At 42.6% G+C, this 16,817-nt stretch overlaps 2 protein-coding genes across 5 annotated transcripts in view; both read right to left on the bottom strand.

The window, feature by feature from the left end:
- LOC106566724 (uncharacterized) overlaps nt 1-4,830 on the bottom strand; it is a 32,459-nt gene extending 27,629 nt beyond the window's left edge. The window contains exons 1-3 of one of the 4 annotated variants that reach the window (XM_082959921.1): nt 4,448-4,830; nt 2,642-2,771; nt 685-1,545 (exon numbers count right to left, since the gene is read on the bottom strand). In XM_082959921.1, coding sequence (XP_082816047.1) covers nt 685-1,545; nt 2,642-2,771 — 991 coding nt within the window. In that variant the 5' untranslated portion in view covers nt 4,448-4,830. Of the gene's footprint in view, nt 1-684; nt 1,546-2,641; nt 2,772-3,493; nt 3,557-4,447 lie in introns of those variants that run through there. The other 3 variants (XM_082959919.1, XM_014135041.3, XM_082959920.1) reach the window with 3 other exon arrangements.
- A 3,795-nt stretch (nt 4,831-8,625) lies between these two features.
- Nucleotides 8,626-16,689, bottom strand: LOC123726201 (uncharacterized). The gene is made up of 4 exons (XM_082959923.1): nt 14,712-16,689; nt 12,783-12,912; nt 10,841-11,686; nt 8,626-9,815 (listed from the first exon to the last, which is right to left on the bottom strand). Exons 2-4 carry the CDS (start codon nt 12,910-12,912, stop codon nt 8,836-8,838), a joined length of 1,956 nt encoding a protein of 651 aa, XP_082816049.1. The 5' UTR covers nt 14,712-16,689; the 3' UTR covers nt 8,626-8,835.
- Nucleotides 16,690-16,817: the final 128 nt, after the last annotated feature.

Raw genomic sequence — 16,817 nt, forward strand, 5'->3', positions numbered from 1 at the left:
TCGTCAGAAAATGTCCCTTATCAAGCTGAAATGACAGAATATGCAAACACGGCTTCAGTTCTGTCATGGAAACAGTTTACAGTGTTGACATTAAAAACCTCTTAAGGATCGGACCACTTTTTTCAATTTTCGCCTAAAATAACATACCCAAAACTAACTGCCTGTAGCTCAGGACCTGAAGATGGCAGCAGTGTATGTGCAATGTTTTTAGACTGAGCCAATGAACCATTGCATTTCTGTTCAAAACTTTGTAGCAAGACTGCCCAAATGTGCCTAATTGGTTTATTAATAACTTTTCAAGTTCATAACTGTGCACTCTCCTCAAACAATAGCATGGTATTATTTGACTGTAATAGCTGCTGTAAATTGCACAGTGCAGTTAGATTAACAAGATTTTAAGCTTTCTGCCAATATCAGTAATGTCCATGTAAATGAATTACTGACAGCTGAGACATTGATTAGTAAATTAGCAGATAAGGCCGAACTGAAAGAAAATTGAGTCATTGAAAAGAAAAATTGCTTTGAAACAGGAATTTCAAACTCTTGTGATACAGTATCTGTAGAAACAGCGCCATGTATCTAGCGACCACAGAAATATGAAAATGAAACACTTCTGTGCTATAAAAATAGAAGGGGTTAGGTTACTCAGAAGACTTGAAACCTGGGTAAATATGTGCATCTCACCTTGCATGACAGCCGGCATCGCTACAGAACCACCATGGGGACTCCTCTCCCTGGTCTGGCTCTGGGGCGATCCACTATCTGCCATTGTCGAGGGTGACATAATGGGGACAGAGGACACCGCCATGGGGAGGGGGCTGCCTGGGCCCCCCTGGCCCATCTGGTGGTGCTGGGGGCTTCCCCGTGGAGGGGTGAAATTCTGGGAGGTAGGGGGCATCATCTGAGCCTGAGGTTGTGGAGCGGGAAGAGGTGGGTGCTGGGGCTGGTAGTAGGGAATCCCATTGGACACCATGCTGTAGTGCTGAGGTTGCTGCTGCTGCTGCTGCTGGTGGTGGTGGTGTTGTTGTTGCTGTGTCTGTTGGTGAGGGGGTGGCTGTGGAGGCTGCTGCTGGTGATGCTGTGAGGGCGCAATCCCAGGGTGCACCTGGCTCTGGTAGGCCCCGTACACGCTGTGCGAGTTATACCCCATTGCCATGGCTGCGCTGCTCTGCTGTTGCCCCGGGTTAACCCTGTTCCAGTACTGGCCACCTGTAAGAGTCATGTTTGGGGGGGGCGCCACGGGGGGCTGACGGGACCCAGGCATGCTCCCGTTCAGTTGGTACTGTCCGTGACCCTGGAAATGCTGCTGGCTCTGTTGCTGCATCACCCCAGTGGGAGGCTGCTTCTGGTGCATACCATGCCCAGGAGACAAGCTCATGGCTGGGCTGTACTGTGGCTGTCCTCCCCACAGGTAGTCGTAGCCCATGCTACTCTGGTGGTGGTGGTTGCTCATATGAGGGTATGGGGCTGTTGGAGGGTGGGAGCCAGGCACACTGGACCCAATTACAGTAGTGCTGCCATTCACATTCATTTCGCCGTTCATATCTGCAAAGGTGGTCAGGGACAAGAGTAAGAGAAGATGGGTCAGATAATTCATTTTTCAGTGTGTTCAATTCCCACATCATCCACAGGTCATGCATCCTGCACAATCATAAATTGTCTAGCAAATTTGAGGTTACATTAATTAATTGCTTATGCACCGAACACCTGCTCTAGAGTTAGATACAATCTCTTGCTCATTATAAGGGGTGAAAAAACTGAGGCAGAGCGATATTCATTTAAATCAGTTATTGATATACACTAAACAAAAATATTAAACGCAACATGCAATAATTTCAACTATTTTACTGAGTTACAGTTCATAGGAAATCAGTCAATTGACAAATTCATTAGGCCCTAATCTGTGGATTTCACATGACTAGGCAGGGGCGCAGTCATGGGTGGGCGTGGTCCCACCCACTCAGGAGCCAGGCCCAGCCAATCAGAGTTCGTTTTTCCCTACAAAAGGGCTTTATTACAGACAGAAATACGCCTCAGTTTCATCAGCTGTCCGGTGGGCTGGTCTTAGAAATCCTGCCGGTAAAGATGTCGGATGTGGAGGTCCTGGGCTGGCGTGGTTACACATGGTCTGCGGTTGTGAGGCCAGTTGGACATACTGCCAAATTCTCTAAAATGACGTTGGAGGCGGCTTATGGTAGAGAAATTAACATCAAATGATTTTGCAACAGCTCTGGTGGACATTCCTGCAGTCAGCATGCCAATTGCTGGCTCCCTCAAAACTTCAGACATCTGTCGCATTGTGTTTTGTTACAAAACTGCACATTTATAGTGTCCTTTTATTGTCCCTAGCACAAGGTGCACCTGTGCAATGAACACACTGTTTAACCAGCTTCTTGATATGCCACACCTGGCAGGTGGATTGATTATATTGGAAAATGAGAAATGCTGCCTAACAGGCATGTAAACAAAAATAGTGCACAACATTTGAGAGAAATACAATTTTAGTGTGTATGGAACATTTCTGGGATATTTTATTTCAGTTCATGAAACATGGGACCAACACTTTACATAGTGTTTATATTTTTGTTCACTATAGAAATAGTGAGGCAGAGTAAACACAGAAAATTGGGTCTGTACTCACTCTTCTCCTGCTGAGGGAAACTCATGGAGGACCCGTTAGTATAGACAGAATCCCCTGAGGAGAGTTTCAGTCCTGAGTTAACAGACACAGAGGAATGGGTGCCATAGTTGAAATGGTTGTTCGCCTCCATCTGAAAAACAGGTAGCAAAGACCACAAGTCATGAAGAGAAACAATAAATAAACCAGGAAAAAGTATTTGACCCTGCACATCAAATAAATAATATTCTGTTTTGAATAAATAATAAATCAGCTAGCTAGATCCATACACAAACATGTATTGTTACAACTGCAGGCGTTGGCAAGCCTGATAGCGATGAACGATGACACGTTGAGGACGACATCACAAACGTTGCACTCCCACAACTCCCTCAAAATGTCGCAGTTAGAGCAGCAGATGGGATGCTCTGGCCAGCACACTCATGGACAATGAACACCACGGGTTGATCCCACGTTAAAGCACATCGAACCCGTTTTGACAACGGGAAAACGACAATATTTTGGTCTGAGAGACATGTTTTCAAGAATTCTAGCTATACATTGAAAAATGTATATCGTGGTTGTCAACAAGTACCTACATATTGTATGGAACGTCTGCCCGTTCGTAAACCCAACGTTTAACTGCGTTTGTCAACATCCATCCCACGGTAAATGCATAATATTAGCATGAAGCTAGCGAACACTAGCTAGTTGAAAACATTGGTTTCATTAAGCTATGCTAGCTAGATCGCCACAAATATTAGCCATGTCACAAATATATTATAATTGCAATTAGAAAACAGACAACTTCCGTAGTGATTCATGTATTAGCTACTTTCTAACGACAGAAAATTAGATGCGGTTGTCATTGCTTACTAGCAAGGCTGTCTGCTACACGTGACCATGCGCTGTTGCTGATAGCGCCCCTCTGCATAGACCTGAATCTCTCATCCATGGCTCAACTAGTCAGCAAACTACCTATAGCAGTCTCATGATAACGTGTCATGGTTACATTAGCTCGCTATTTAACTTGTCCAGTTGAAGTTGATTAGTTAGCTAGAAAACAAACCATACTGCTATTCAGTTGTTTATTAAAACTGTCAACGAAAACAAAAGAGCTCCACGTTAGTGCTTGTAGTGGAATTGAAGAAGAAGCGGCACGAGCGGAATCATAAACATGTTTAGTTTTGTTATAGTTCATATCTTGACTAGCTAGCTAAATTACCTTTCATTCAAAACTCGCCACCAGATGGTTAACGTGATATCCAACTAACGTTAGCTTACAGTAGGCCTATCTAACGTTATCTAGTTAGCAATACGGCGCTAGGTTAGCATCTGATTTGATATCTTTCTAACGTTACTGTACACTCTGCAACAAAAACAATCCTCCATTGAGTTCGTTAGTGAGATGTAACTACATTTAACACAATCGGGCGATTGTAGAATTTGCTGATCGTTTCAACATTACATTCGACACCTCTAGGCCCTTATTAGATCATGCTAAATTCAAGGTTATTGACAATAGCGTCACTAGTAATCAACAACAGACATTAGCTACAACGCTGTGTAAAACTAGTTAATAATAGTCACAGCGGGTCTGTGCTCATAACCATTTGTGATGATAACTAAAACATAGAGAGTAATAACATCGGTCGTCTTGGAGTATCGTTTTTGTTTACGTTCTTAAAACATTGGATGCATCTCTTTTGTTAGCCACCAAGCTAATAAACGCACATTGTTTTCGCTGTATTCGCCTGAGATAGTGAGACAGCATCATCCTCCCTCACACACTCAAAAGTTTGACATAAAATGTAATTAAAACGGACTAACCTTGTAATCCTTGGATTTCAAAGACACTGATGTCTTTGATCATCCGAGTGAACAAATATGGTTGAAGTAGGTACAGGCTATGTAAATAAAACAGGTACAGTATTCGCTAACCTTTGGGTTTCAAATGAGCAAACATGGCTGGTGTTTAAGCGCAGCCATGATCACAGAAGAGAAAGAAATCGAGCCGAAAGAGGAAGTGAATGGTTACGAGATGGCGGATAAATAAAGATAGTTCACTCAAGCCGTTTACCATTGAAAAATATGGTCAGTTCTTGTCTACTTAAAGGGGTGGGTCTCCCATAGACACCAATGCAAAAGCAGCTGGGTCTGGTTTACTTAGCTATTTGACTTTAATTTAACCAGAAAATAACAGAGAGTGGGGTGTCTCGCTTCCTCTTTCGTCTCTGGAGTTTACACACCGGGGAAGCCGGGGCAGCTCTGGGTCCTAGCACCGGAATTCCACCATATTAGGAGAATTGTCATCTGATGTAGGCAATGACCTAGGCAAACCCTGGATTGCAGTTGCTATGTATTGGCCATTAAAATCCTTTATAGCCACCGGTCGGCCATATTGGCACCCCCCAGAAGCAGCTTTCTTAACTTTCTTAAAAAAGGAATTCATGGAATTGTAGAGAACAAAATTAAGTATTTACGTATTTTTGTTACTGTAGTGGGGACAGTAACATTAATCATCTAATAAAACATATACTTAAAAGGAAAATGTTTTGATGTTTTGATCATTATTTTATGCTTCGCTCACATTATTTATAATGATGCATTAAGGTGTCTGTAATATAATAAAACGTGGAAAAAACGAATGTAGACAATAAATGCCTTTCTATAGCTTCCAAAATAAAAAAAATTACAACAGTGGGAGAGTGCCAAGATGGAGGACGGTGTCTTCAAGACAGCGCCCCCAAATAGCTATCTAGTGTATATATAAATAATTGGATGTAGGGCCTACATGTAGTTGTAGACTACACACAAAAATCCAGGTATACCATGTAATAAAGAATATGCACGAATTTGAGTGCAATCACAGATCAATAAGGGAAATTACTGCAAAATCGTGTATATGTACCTTACAATACTTTCCTGTATTGTCTCAAATTTCAAGCGCTGAAGAACAAACCACACGAACAACCGGTAGAGTAAGTTTAAATGTAATTTTATTGAACATTCTGGCTTGTAAGGAACATTTACACGATTTTGCAGGCATTAGTTTCAAGCTATATACCAATTAATTGTATATTACAGCCTGATTAATCAGACCAACCATCATTCAGCTCCATCTGAATTATATGTTTTTTGACATCTCATGTGCAGCTCACCTGCTGCAAAACCAATTGCCCTCTGGGACAAATAAAATGTAAACTTGAAGAATGTCTCAATTATAGATACATCATGATATTAGGTTGTGCCATTAGGGATATGGTCTCTCACATCACATGGTTCTGGTGTTGATGGCGTGCAAATTCAGCAGCTCTGCTACTTTGAAAAAACTCTTACAGCGCCACAAATGTTAACCTATTCATTTCCCGTTACATTGTTATAAAGTCTAACGTTTTAAGGTAAAATGTTTACTTAATTACATTTATGTTTTGATGTTTTAATATTGTGGTATACTCTCTCCTATAATAAATTTGGCAAATTCTCATATTAAAAACACAGATTCTATGAAAGGAACAGAACTACCTGCCTTCTAGGCTTATATGAATTTGAGTGCAATACAATTCATGGGAAGATAACCGTTTGCAGGTGTCTCTATTTATTCATTTCACTTAACATATTGTTAGCTGGTCTACTTTTGAACTCAACAGGCATTCTACACACCTTATCATTGTGCAAAACGTCATTGACCTTTTATAAGGACTATCCCAATCCAGCGGCAAAAAAGCTGCCCTTTAGGAGAAAATAAGTTACACAAGACTAAACATATTCTGTAGTATTCAGATTGCCAGCTTCATTTCATGATAAAATGGGCACATTCAGGAAAAGCATAATAATAATTTAAAACACTAAAGAGAAAAATAATATTTGTTCCCAAGAACAGGATGTTTGAACAGCTTCCTCATTAAGCCATTTCATTGAATGGGCCCCATGTTATCATCTTTATTGTCGAACTCTTTCAACACGATAACCCTTATTTTCTCGCAATTCCTAATCATTTCCCACAGCTTTCACGGCACAACTACTTAATTATTCTAATTCAATACCGCAGACAAAGGATGGCTCAAGGACCCAATGGGATGTCCCCTGGAATCATTAAAGCGCAAATGGTGTCATGTTAGAATGCGGCTACAGGAAGGGATGCTGAGCTGAGAGGGTGTCATTTAATTAATAAACAATAAAAATACCCAGACAAATGAAATTGTATGTAGTGCCATGTACTACAATAACAATATTCCATTATAGTGGCAGAAACCACATTTCCCCCTTCACACTGGAACTGCACGCAGTAGGCGGTTTATTATATGGACCTGTTCTAATTTTATTGTAATCAATTTGGCATATAATGATTGGAAACAAACTCTATTGACATTGAATGGTTTTTGTACAAACATAGTTCTCGGTGGCCATCTTTCAGCCTTTCCTATTGTAGCAGGTGGTCATCTGCATCTCGGAAGTGATGTCAATCTCCTCTCTATTATTTCACAACAAAGAAAATGTCCAACTTTCGTACTGAACAGATTATTTTGATAACCAACGATACAATATATCCTCAAAAACACTGATTAGACCAGGTTATGTAGCCTAGAAATAAAAAGTGTAAGGGGAACTAGCACTCACGCAAGCGCTGGTGTATTTATGGCCCACTTTGGAGCTGGGACGCAGCGCTAATAGCTTTATAGGGAAGGGTGGGTGATATTAAATTAAAGTAAACATGGAGCAGAATTATTATGTTGTACTTTTAACCCCCAATTTTGTGAGATCCAAATTGGTAGTTCCAGTCTTTTCCCATCGCTGCAACTCCTGTATGAACTCAGGAGAGATGAAGGTCGAGAGACATGCATTCTCCGAAATACGACCCTGCCAAGACGCACTGTTTCTTGACACACTGCTCGCTTAGCCCGGAAGCCAGCCGCACCAATATGTCGGAGGAAACTGGCAACCAAGTCAGCTTGGAGGTGCCCTGCCCGTCACAAGGAGTCGCTAGAGCGTGATGGGACAAGGATATCCCGGCCGACCAAATCCTCACCTAACACAGAAAATGTTGGGCCAATAGTGCGCCGCCTCATAGGTCTCCCGGTCACGGCTGGATCGAACCCGGGTCTGTAGTGACGCAGTGCTGTGCCACTTGGGAGGCCGCTAGGATATTTATTTACCTATATCAGTGAGCAGCTGATCAGATGTCTGAAGGTTGAGAAACACACCTCTACCAAAATAAATTACCAATACTGTAAACAGTGATTAATGAAGTACAGTTGCCATGTCCTCCCATTTGAAATGTATGAAAAGTCACACATCACTGAAAGCAGTGTCTTCTCAAAAACTTATTTGACATGAAACACGCATAGCCCGTCTTCAAACACTTGCACCATGGGAAACACGAGTCTTAGTGTCTTAAAAAGATGTAGACAAAAAAAGGATTTTCCAGTGTAACTCAACATCATTTGAAGTGCTTAAGCCTGTGATAACTTTACAGGTTTGACATACAGACCAATAACTACACATTTACCTCATATTTTCTTGACAGTGCAAGTTTCATTTGGTCATTACACAGGTTTACCATGTCATATCCCCCATCAAACCCCTCACCACACAAGACCCAGGAGTATTGTAATGTACTTTGCCACAACTCTAAACAGATGGAAAGATTCTTGAAGGTAAAAAACCAAAAACAACCAGATGTTTGCCAAACTGAGCTTCAAGCCTCCTTTCATTTTGCCTTCATGTGATCTGCTGTTAGATACTATCAATATGGAATTAGTAAAAAAAATGTATATTTGGGAGCAACATTAAGACAGATGCCTGAAAGAATTTCACAACATTCAAATCTTATGAACATTGATAGACTGTTCGAGATTTAACAGGTGAGGAGGAAAGGGGAAACATGTAAGTTTAAAGGCTAAGGTACTGAAACACTGAACTGTTTCTCTGATCACTATCTATATGCCACGGGAGGCAGCTCACAAGAGGGAACCAAACAGAAATTGTAAATGGTGGGGGGGGGGGGGGGGGGGGGCAGATTACTATTTTTAATTATATTTCATTACATTTGACAACTGCTTGTATTCCTTTCCTAGGCTGAGAATGATTACTATACAGTACATCAGATCAAATCATGAACGTTTACTCGCCAAGAGTGTAGGACTGCAAATGTAAGTGGAGACTGCGGATCCGTACATAACCTGCTCGTCGAACATCTCATTACAAAATCATGGGCATTAATATGGAGTTGGTCCACCCTTTGCAGCTATAACAGCCTCCACTCTTCTGGGAAGGCTTTCCACTAGATGTTGGAACATTGTGGTAGGGACTTGTTTCCATTCAGCCACAAGAGCATTAGTGAGGTCAGGTACTGATGCTGGGCGATTAGACCTGGCTCGCAGTCGGCGTTCCAATTCATCCCAAAGGTGTTCGATGGGGTTGAGGTCAGGGCTTTGTGCAGGCCAGTCAAGTTCTTCCACACCGAACTCGACAAACCATTTCTGTATGGACCTCACTTTGTGCACAGGGGCATTGTCATGCTGAAACAGGAAAGGGCCTTCCCCAAACTGTTGCCACAAAGTCGGAAGCACAGAATCGTCTAGAATGTCATTGTATGCTGTAGCATTAAGATTTCCCTTCACTGGAAGTAAGGGGCCTAGCCCGAACCATGAAAAACAACCCCAGACCATTATTCCTCCTCCACCAAACTTTACAGTTGGCACTATGCACTCAGGCAGGTAGCGTTCTCCTGGCATCCGCCAAACCCATATTCGTCCGTCGGACTGCCAGATGGTGAAGCGTGATTCATCACTCCAGAGAACACGTTTCCACTGCTCCAGAGTCCAATGGCGGCGAGCTTTACACCACTCCAGCCGACGCTTGGCATTGCGCATTGTGATCTTAGGCTTGTGTGCAGCTGCGAAGACAGTAGGAGGGGTTGCTGCCTTAGCTGAAGGAAGTGTGGAAACCACAGGGGGAGGCGCAGACATCGAGTGTGGAGGCTCAGGCAGCGCAGGCTCCCTCGCTAAGGTTGTCATTTCATGGTGCTGGGCCATTGGCTGCTTGGAGTGCTGGCAGTCGTCACTGGTGGGCCCCATGGGAGGTCCAGGGGGCTTGGGAGGGTAGCTGTCGCTTTTAGGCAGCCGCTGGGCGACAGACGTCCTCTCCATCCCATTGTAGCCTTCATCCACATCCTTAAACGCTTCACTCATCCACCCTAGGGAGCACAAACAGTCAGACCATTAGAAATGAGAAGAACAAAACACAAAACCTTATCAAGCTGAGATGACAGAATATGCAAACATGGTTTCAGTTCTGTCATGGAAACAGTTTACAGTGTTGACATTAAAAACCTCTTAAGGATCGGCCCACTTTTTTCAATTTTCGCCTAAAATGACATACCCAAATCTAACTGCCTGTAGCTCAGGACCTGAAGCAAGGAAATGCATATTCTTAATACCATTTGAAAGGAAACACTTTGAAGTTTGTGTAAATGTGAGATGAACGTAGGAGAATATAACACATTAGAAAACCAACTGTTTTTTTGTACAGTTATCTTTGAAATGCAAGACAATGGCCATAATGTATTACTCCAGCCCAGCTACAATTGAGATTTTGGCCACTAGATGGCAGCAGTGTATGTGCAATGTTTTAGACTGAGCCAATGAACCATTGCATTTCTGTTCAAAACTTTGTAGCAAGACTGCCCAAATGTGCCTAATTGGTTTATTAATAACTTTTCAAGTTCATAACTGTGCACTCTCCTCAAACAATAGAATGGTATTATTTCACTGTAATAGCTGCTGTAAATTGCACAGTGCAGCTAGATTAACAAGATTTTAAGCTTTCTGCCAATATCAGATATGTCTACGTCCTGGGAAATGTTCTTGTTACTTACAACTTCATGCTAATCGCATTAGCCTACGTTAGCTCAAACGTCCCAAGGGGGACCCACCAATCCTGTAGAAGTTTTAAATCTGCTTAGCGAATTCAATTACTGACAGCTGAGATATTGATTAGTCAATTAGGGGATAAGGCCGAACTGAAAGAAAATTGAGTCATTGAAAAGAAAAATTGCTTTGAAACAGGAATTTCAAACTATTGTGTTACAGTATCTGTAGAAACAGCGCCATGTATCTAGCGACCACAGAAATATGAAAATGAAACACTTCTGTGCTATAAAAATAGAAGGGGTTAGGTTACTCAGAAGACTTGAAACCTGGGTAAATATGTGCATCTCACCTTGCATGACAGCCGGCATCGCTACAGAACCACCATGGGGACTCCTCTCCCTGGTCTGGCTCTGGGGCGATCCACTATCTGCCATTGTCGAGGGTGACATAATGGGGACAGAGGACACCGCCATGGGGAGGGGGCTGCCTGGGCCCCCCTGGCGGTGCTGAGGGCTTCCCCGTGGAGGGGTGAAATTCTGGGAGGTAGGGGGCATCATCTGAGCCTGAGGTTGTGGAGCGGGAAGAGGTGGGTGCTGGGGCTGGTAGTAGGGAATCCCATTGGACACCATGCTGTAGTGCTGAGGTTGCTGCTGCTGCTGCTGGTGGTGGTGGTGTTGTTGCTGTGTCTGTTGGTGAGGGGGTGGCTGTGGAGGCTGCTGCTGGTGATGCTGTGAGGGCGCAATCCCAGAGTGCACCTGGCTCTGGTAGGCCCCGTACACGCTGTGCGAGTTATACCTCATTGCCATGGCTGCGCTGCTCTGCTGTTGCCCCGGGTTAACCCTGTTCCAGTACTGGCCCCCTGTAAGAGTCATGTTTGGGGGGGGCGCCACGGGGGGCTGACGGGACCCAGGCATGCCCCCGTTCAGTTGGTACAGTCCGTGACCCTGGAAATGCTGCTGGCTCTGTTGCTGCATCACCCCAGTGGGAGGCTGCTTCTGGTGCATGCCATGCCCAGGAGACAAGCTCATGGCTGGGCTGTACTGTGGCTGTCCTCCCCACAGGTAGTCGTAGCCCATGCTACTCTGGTGGTGGTGGTTGCTCATATGAGGGTATGGGGCTGTTGGAGGGTGGGAGCCAGGCACACTGGACCCAATTACAGTAGTGCTGCCATTCACATTCATTTCGCCGTTCATATCTGCAAAGGTGGTCAGGGACAAGAGTAAGAAAAGATGGGTCAGATAATTCATTTTTCAGTGTGTTCAATTCACACATCATCCACAGGTCATGCATCCTGCACAATCATAAATTGTCTAGCAAATTTCAGGTTACATTAATTAATTGCTTATGCACCGAACACCTGCTCTAGAGTTAGATACAATCTCTTGCTCATTATAAGGGGTGAAAAAACTGAGGCAGAGCGATATTCATTTAAATCAGTTATTGATATACACTAAACAAAAATATGAAACGCAACATGCAATAATTTCAACTATTTTACTGAGTTACAGTTCATAGGAAATCAGTCAATTGACAAATTCATTAGGCCCTAATCTGTGGATTTCACATGACTGGGCAGGGGCGCAGTCATGGGTGGGCGTGGTCCCACCCACTCAGGAGCCAGGCCCAGCCAATCAGAGTTCGTTTTTCCCTACAAAAGGGCTTTATTACAGACAGAAATACGCCTCAGTTTCATCAGCTGTCCGGTGGGCTGGTCTTAGAAATCCTGCAGGTAAAGATGCCGGATGTGGAGGTCCTGGGCTGGCGTGGTTACACATGGTCTGCGGTTGTGAGGCCAGTTGGACATACTGCCAAATTCTCTAAAATGACGTTGGAGGCGGCTTATGGTAGAGAAATTAACATAAAATGATCTTGCAACAGCTCTGGTGGACATTCCTGCAGTCAGCATGCCAATTGCTGGCTCCCTCAAAACTTCAGACATCTGTCGCATTGTGTTTTGTTACAAAACTGCACATTTATAGTGTCCTTTTATTGTCCCTAGCACAAGGTGCACCTGTGCAATGAACACACTGTTTAACCAGCTTCTTGATATGCCACACCTGGCAGGTGGATTGATTATATTGGAAAATGAGAAATGCTGCCTAACAGGCATGTAAACAAAAATAGTGCACAACATTTGAGAGAAATACAATTTTAGTGTGTATGGAACATTTCTGGGATATTTTATTTCAGTTCATGAAACATGGGACCAACACTTTACATAGTGTTTATATTTTTGTTCACTATAGAAATAGTGAGGCAGAGTAACCACAGAAAATTGGGTCTGTACTCACTCTTCTCCTGCTGAGGGAAACTCATGGAGGACCCGTTAGTATAGACAGAATCCCCTGAGGAGAGTTTCAGTCCTGAGTTAACAGACACAGAGGAATGGGTGCCATAGTTGAAATGGTTGTTCGCCTCCATCTGAAAAACAGGTAGCAAAGACCACAAGTCATGAAGAGAAACAATAAATATTTAAGGAAAAAAATATTTGACCCTGAACATAAAATAAAATTCACAGAAATTCCCTGCAGCTGTCTCATAATAGTATATTCTTTCAAGCAGAATACACATGCAATGGATGGTTTCCATTAATAAAATAAGTGAGCAGTATAAACTAAATAACAAATACTATGTGATTTAAAAAAATAAAATAGCTAGCTGGATCCATACACTAAAAAGTATTGGTTACAATGCAGGCGTTGGCAAGCCTGAAGATGGCTATGAATGATGACACGTTGAGGACGACATCACAAACGTTGCACTACCACAACTCCCTCAAAATGTCGCAGTTAGAGCAGCAGATGGGATGCTCTGGCCAGCACACTCATGGACAATGAACACCACGGGTTGATCCACGTTAAAGCACAGCGAACCCGTTTTGACAGCGGGGGAACTTCAATATGTTGGTCTGCGAGACATGTTTTCAAGAAATCGAGCTAAAAGTTGAAAAAAGGTATATCGTGGTTTTCAGCAAGTACCTACATATTGTATGGAACGTCTGCCTGTTCGTAAACCCAACGTTTAACTGAGTTTCTCAACATCCATCCCACGATAAACGCATAATATTAGCATGAAGAGCTAACTAACACTAGATCACCACAAAGCTATGGTAATTGCAATTAGAAAACAGACAACTTCAGTAGTTATTAATTTATTAGTTAGCTACTTTCAAACAATATAAAATTAGCTTTGCTTGTACATCATGAGCATGGCCTTATTTCTATTATAGCATATTGGATGACTGTGGATAGGCTAGGTTGTAGCAACCTCATGATGGGTAAAGGGAAAATAAGAGTATCATGTAGTAGCCTAATCCTATCGCTGTTACATTGGGCTGGGGGAATGGAATATCTAACAGCGATAGGATTAGGCTACTATATGATACTCTTATTTTCCCTATACCCATCATGAGGTTGCTACAACCTAACCTATGAATGATAGTTTACAACGTAGGCGCACACAGGTCGAGAGAAACATTTTTGGACAGACAGTGACACATTCAATACCACTTTGCACACTTTTGCCTGCATCTAGCTGATATAGGGTGTAATCATTAGTCCAACAGTTGCAAACGACAGTTTCTATTGGACAAATTCAGGTGTTTATCCCCGTGTCGTTCCATTTGCTTCTATTTAAGAAACATTTTTCAACAGAACTGGCAGAATGAATACACCCCTGATCACACGTAAACACAGTCCATAGTAGCCACATTGTATTCCTTCTCGCATCTATGCGCTCTCCTCCTCTCACCGTTTCCCTTCGCTTGTGGACTTCAATGAACAACACTTGTGTGACCAGGCAAAAATAACATTCCAAGCAAAACCATATAATATCATAACTGCTACACACTGCCAACATCGTTGTCACCATATAAGCTAAAGTAACATCAGTCAACAAAGCTAATAGAACTAATGCATTAGTAAACTCGCTACAATCATGCTGTAACTTTACAGTGTACAGTCAGTGAGCAGTGTAGCACTTACACCGGCGGGCCCTGGTGGCAATACATATGTGAAATCAAAAGCTTAACTGAACTTGACTTGGAAGACTTCCAGTGTTGTGTTGGATAGTCATAGACAGCTAGCTAACATAGCATCTCTCTGTTTGAGAAGCGTTTTTGAGTAGGCTGAACTAGCTAGCTGCATTTCCTAGCTAAGTAAGAGAAACTGAAGAAAAAAAATAACTTAGTCTCTTTATCTCTCTTCGAGTCAACTACTCACCACATTTTATGCACTGCAGTACTAGATAGCTGTGGCTTAAAAATGCATTCTGTACTAGATTCATTCACTGATCCTTTGATTGGGTGGAGAAAAAGTCAGTTCATGCTACAAGAGCTCTGATCACTCGGAGGACGTCTTCCGGAAGTTGTCATAATTACTGTGTAAGTCTAAGGAAGGGGGTAAGAACCATCAGCCTCCCCAGAGGAGGACGGAAACTAGCTATCCTCCCAGCTACACCATGATGCTACCCTACAGAGTGCTGTTGATGCTACTGTAGACCCTCATTGCAAAACAGTGGGTTTTAATAAATTATTTGGTGACGTGAATATATTTATTATAGTTTTATCTAAAAAAAAAATTAAAAAAAAGAGTACTTTTTCAATGTTTTACAATTATGAAATTCACTGAGAAGGATGGTCCTCCTTCCTCCTCATGTTTAATTGCGTTTTTCAACATCCATCCCACGATAAACGCATATTAGCATGAAGCGGAGAAAACTAGCTAGTTGAAAACATTGGTTTCATTAAGCTATGCTAGTTAGATCGCCACAAATATTAGCCATGTCACAAATACATTATAATTGCAATTAGAAAACAGACAACTTCCGTAGTGATTCATGTATTAGTTACTTTCTAACGACAGAAAATTAGATTCGGTTGTCATTGCTTACTAGCAAGGCTGTCTGCTACACGTGACCATGCGCTGTTGCTGATAGCGCCCCTCTGCATAGACCTGAATCTCTCATCCATGGCTCAACTAGTCAGCAAACTACCTATAGCAGTCTTTCATGATAACGTGTCATGGTTACATTAGCTCGCTATTTAACTTGTCCAGTTGAAGTTGATTGTTTGGTAGTTAGCTAAACCATCCCGCTATCCAGTTGCTTATCAAAATTGTCAATAACGAAAACAAAAAGGGCTAAACGTCAGGGCTTGTGTAATTTAATTAAAAGGTGGCACGAGCAGTTGCATAGCTAAACATGTTTAGTTTTGTTATTGTCCATTTCTTGACTAGCTAGCTAAATTAGCTTTTATTCAAAACTCGCCACCCGATGGTTAACTTCCTTTCCAACTAACGTTAGGCCTATCTAGCGTTACCTAGTTAGAATCTGATTTGATATCTTCTAACGTTACTGTACACTGCAACAAAAACAATCCTCCAAGGAGTTCGTTAGGTGAGATGTAACTACATTTAACACAATCGGGTTAAAATTATTTAAGTTGCTCATAGTTTCAACATATCATTCGACACCTCTAGGCCCTTATAAGATCATGCTAAATTCAAGGTTATTGACAATAATCAACAGAAGTTCACTACAACGCAGTGTAAAACTAGTTTATAATAGTCACAGCAGGTCTGTGCTCTTTAAACTTTTGCGATTGTTATGTATGGTACGACGTGCTGTACGTCATACTGTACGTTGTTATGGTTTACGACAGTGTGCTGCTTTATGGATGAATGGGTTGTCAGGATGAGTGGCACATGTCATTAAACGACAGAGTGATGTACAATGTGAAACCGTGCAGACGTGCGTTCTTCTACAGCTAGGCTAGATATAACATTGGCGACGAAGATGGCTGAATTCAGTTTACCACCGCTGGCACCATTCCTCGCCGTGCCTGGCGAACCTCCAGTCCCGTGGAATAACTGGCTTGATAGCTTTAACACTTATATCGAAGCTATGGACTTTTCTACAATCTCCGACAAGCGGAGGACAGCACTGCTCCGTCACTGCCTCGGTACAGAGGGACAAAGGATTTTCAGACCAAATCCTCACCTAACACAGAAAATGTTGGGCCAATAGTGCGCCGCCTCATAGGTCTCCCGGTCACGGCTGGATCGAACCCGGGTCTGTAGTGACGCAGTGCTGTGCCACTTGGGAGGCCGCTAGGATATTTATTTACCTATATCAGTGAGCAGCTGATCAGATGTCTGAAGGTTGAGAAACACACCTCTACCAAAATAAATTACCAATACTGTAAACAGTGATTAATGAAGTACAGTTGCCATGTCCTCCCATTTGAAATGTATGAAAAGTCACACATCACTGAAAGCAGTGTCTTCTCAAAAACTTATTTGACATGAAACACGCATAGCCCGTCTTCA

The sequence above is a fragment of the Salmo salar genome, chromosome 13 (assembly GCF_965601325.2).
Source record: "Salmo salar chromosome 13, fSalSal1, whole genome shotgun sequence".
Lineage (NCBI taxonomy): Eukaryota > Metazoa > Chordata > Actinopteri > Salmoniformes > Salmonidae > Salmo > Salmo salar.

Coding starts and splice junctions, on each gene's coding strand:
- LOC123726201 (XM_082959923.1), bottom strand. CDS start 12,912: ATGGAGGCGAACAACCATTTCAACTATGGCACCCATTCCTCTGTGTCT. Junction 11,687..12,782: donor TTTCCCTCAGCAGGAGAAGA/GTGAGTACAGAC, acceptor CCACCTTTGCAG/ATATGAACGGCGAAATGAAT. Junction 9,816..10,840: donor GATGCCGGCTGTCATGCAAG/GTGAGATGCACA, acceptor TGTGCTCCCTAG/GGTGGATGAGTGAAGCGTTT.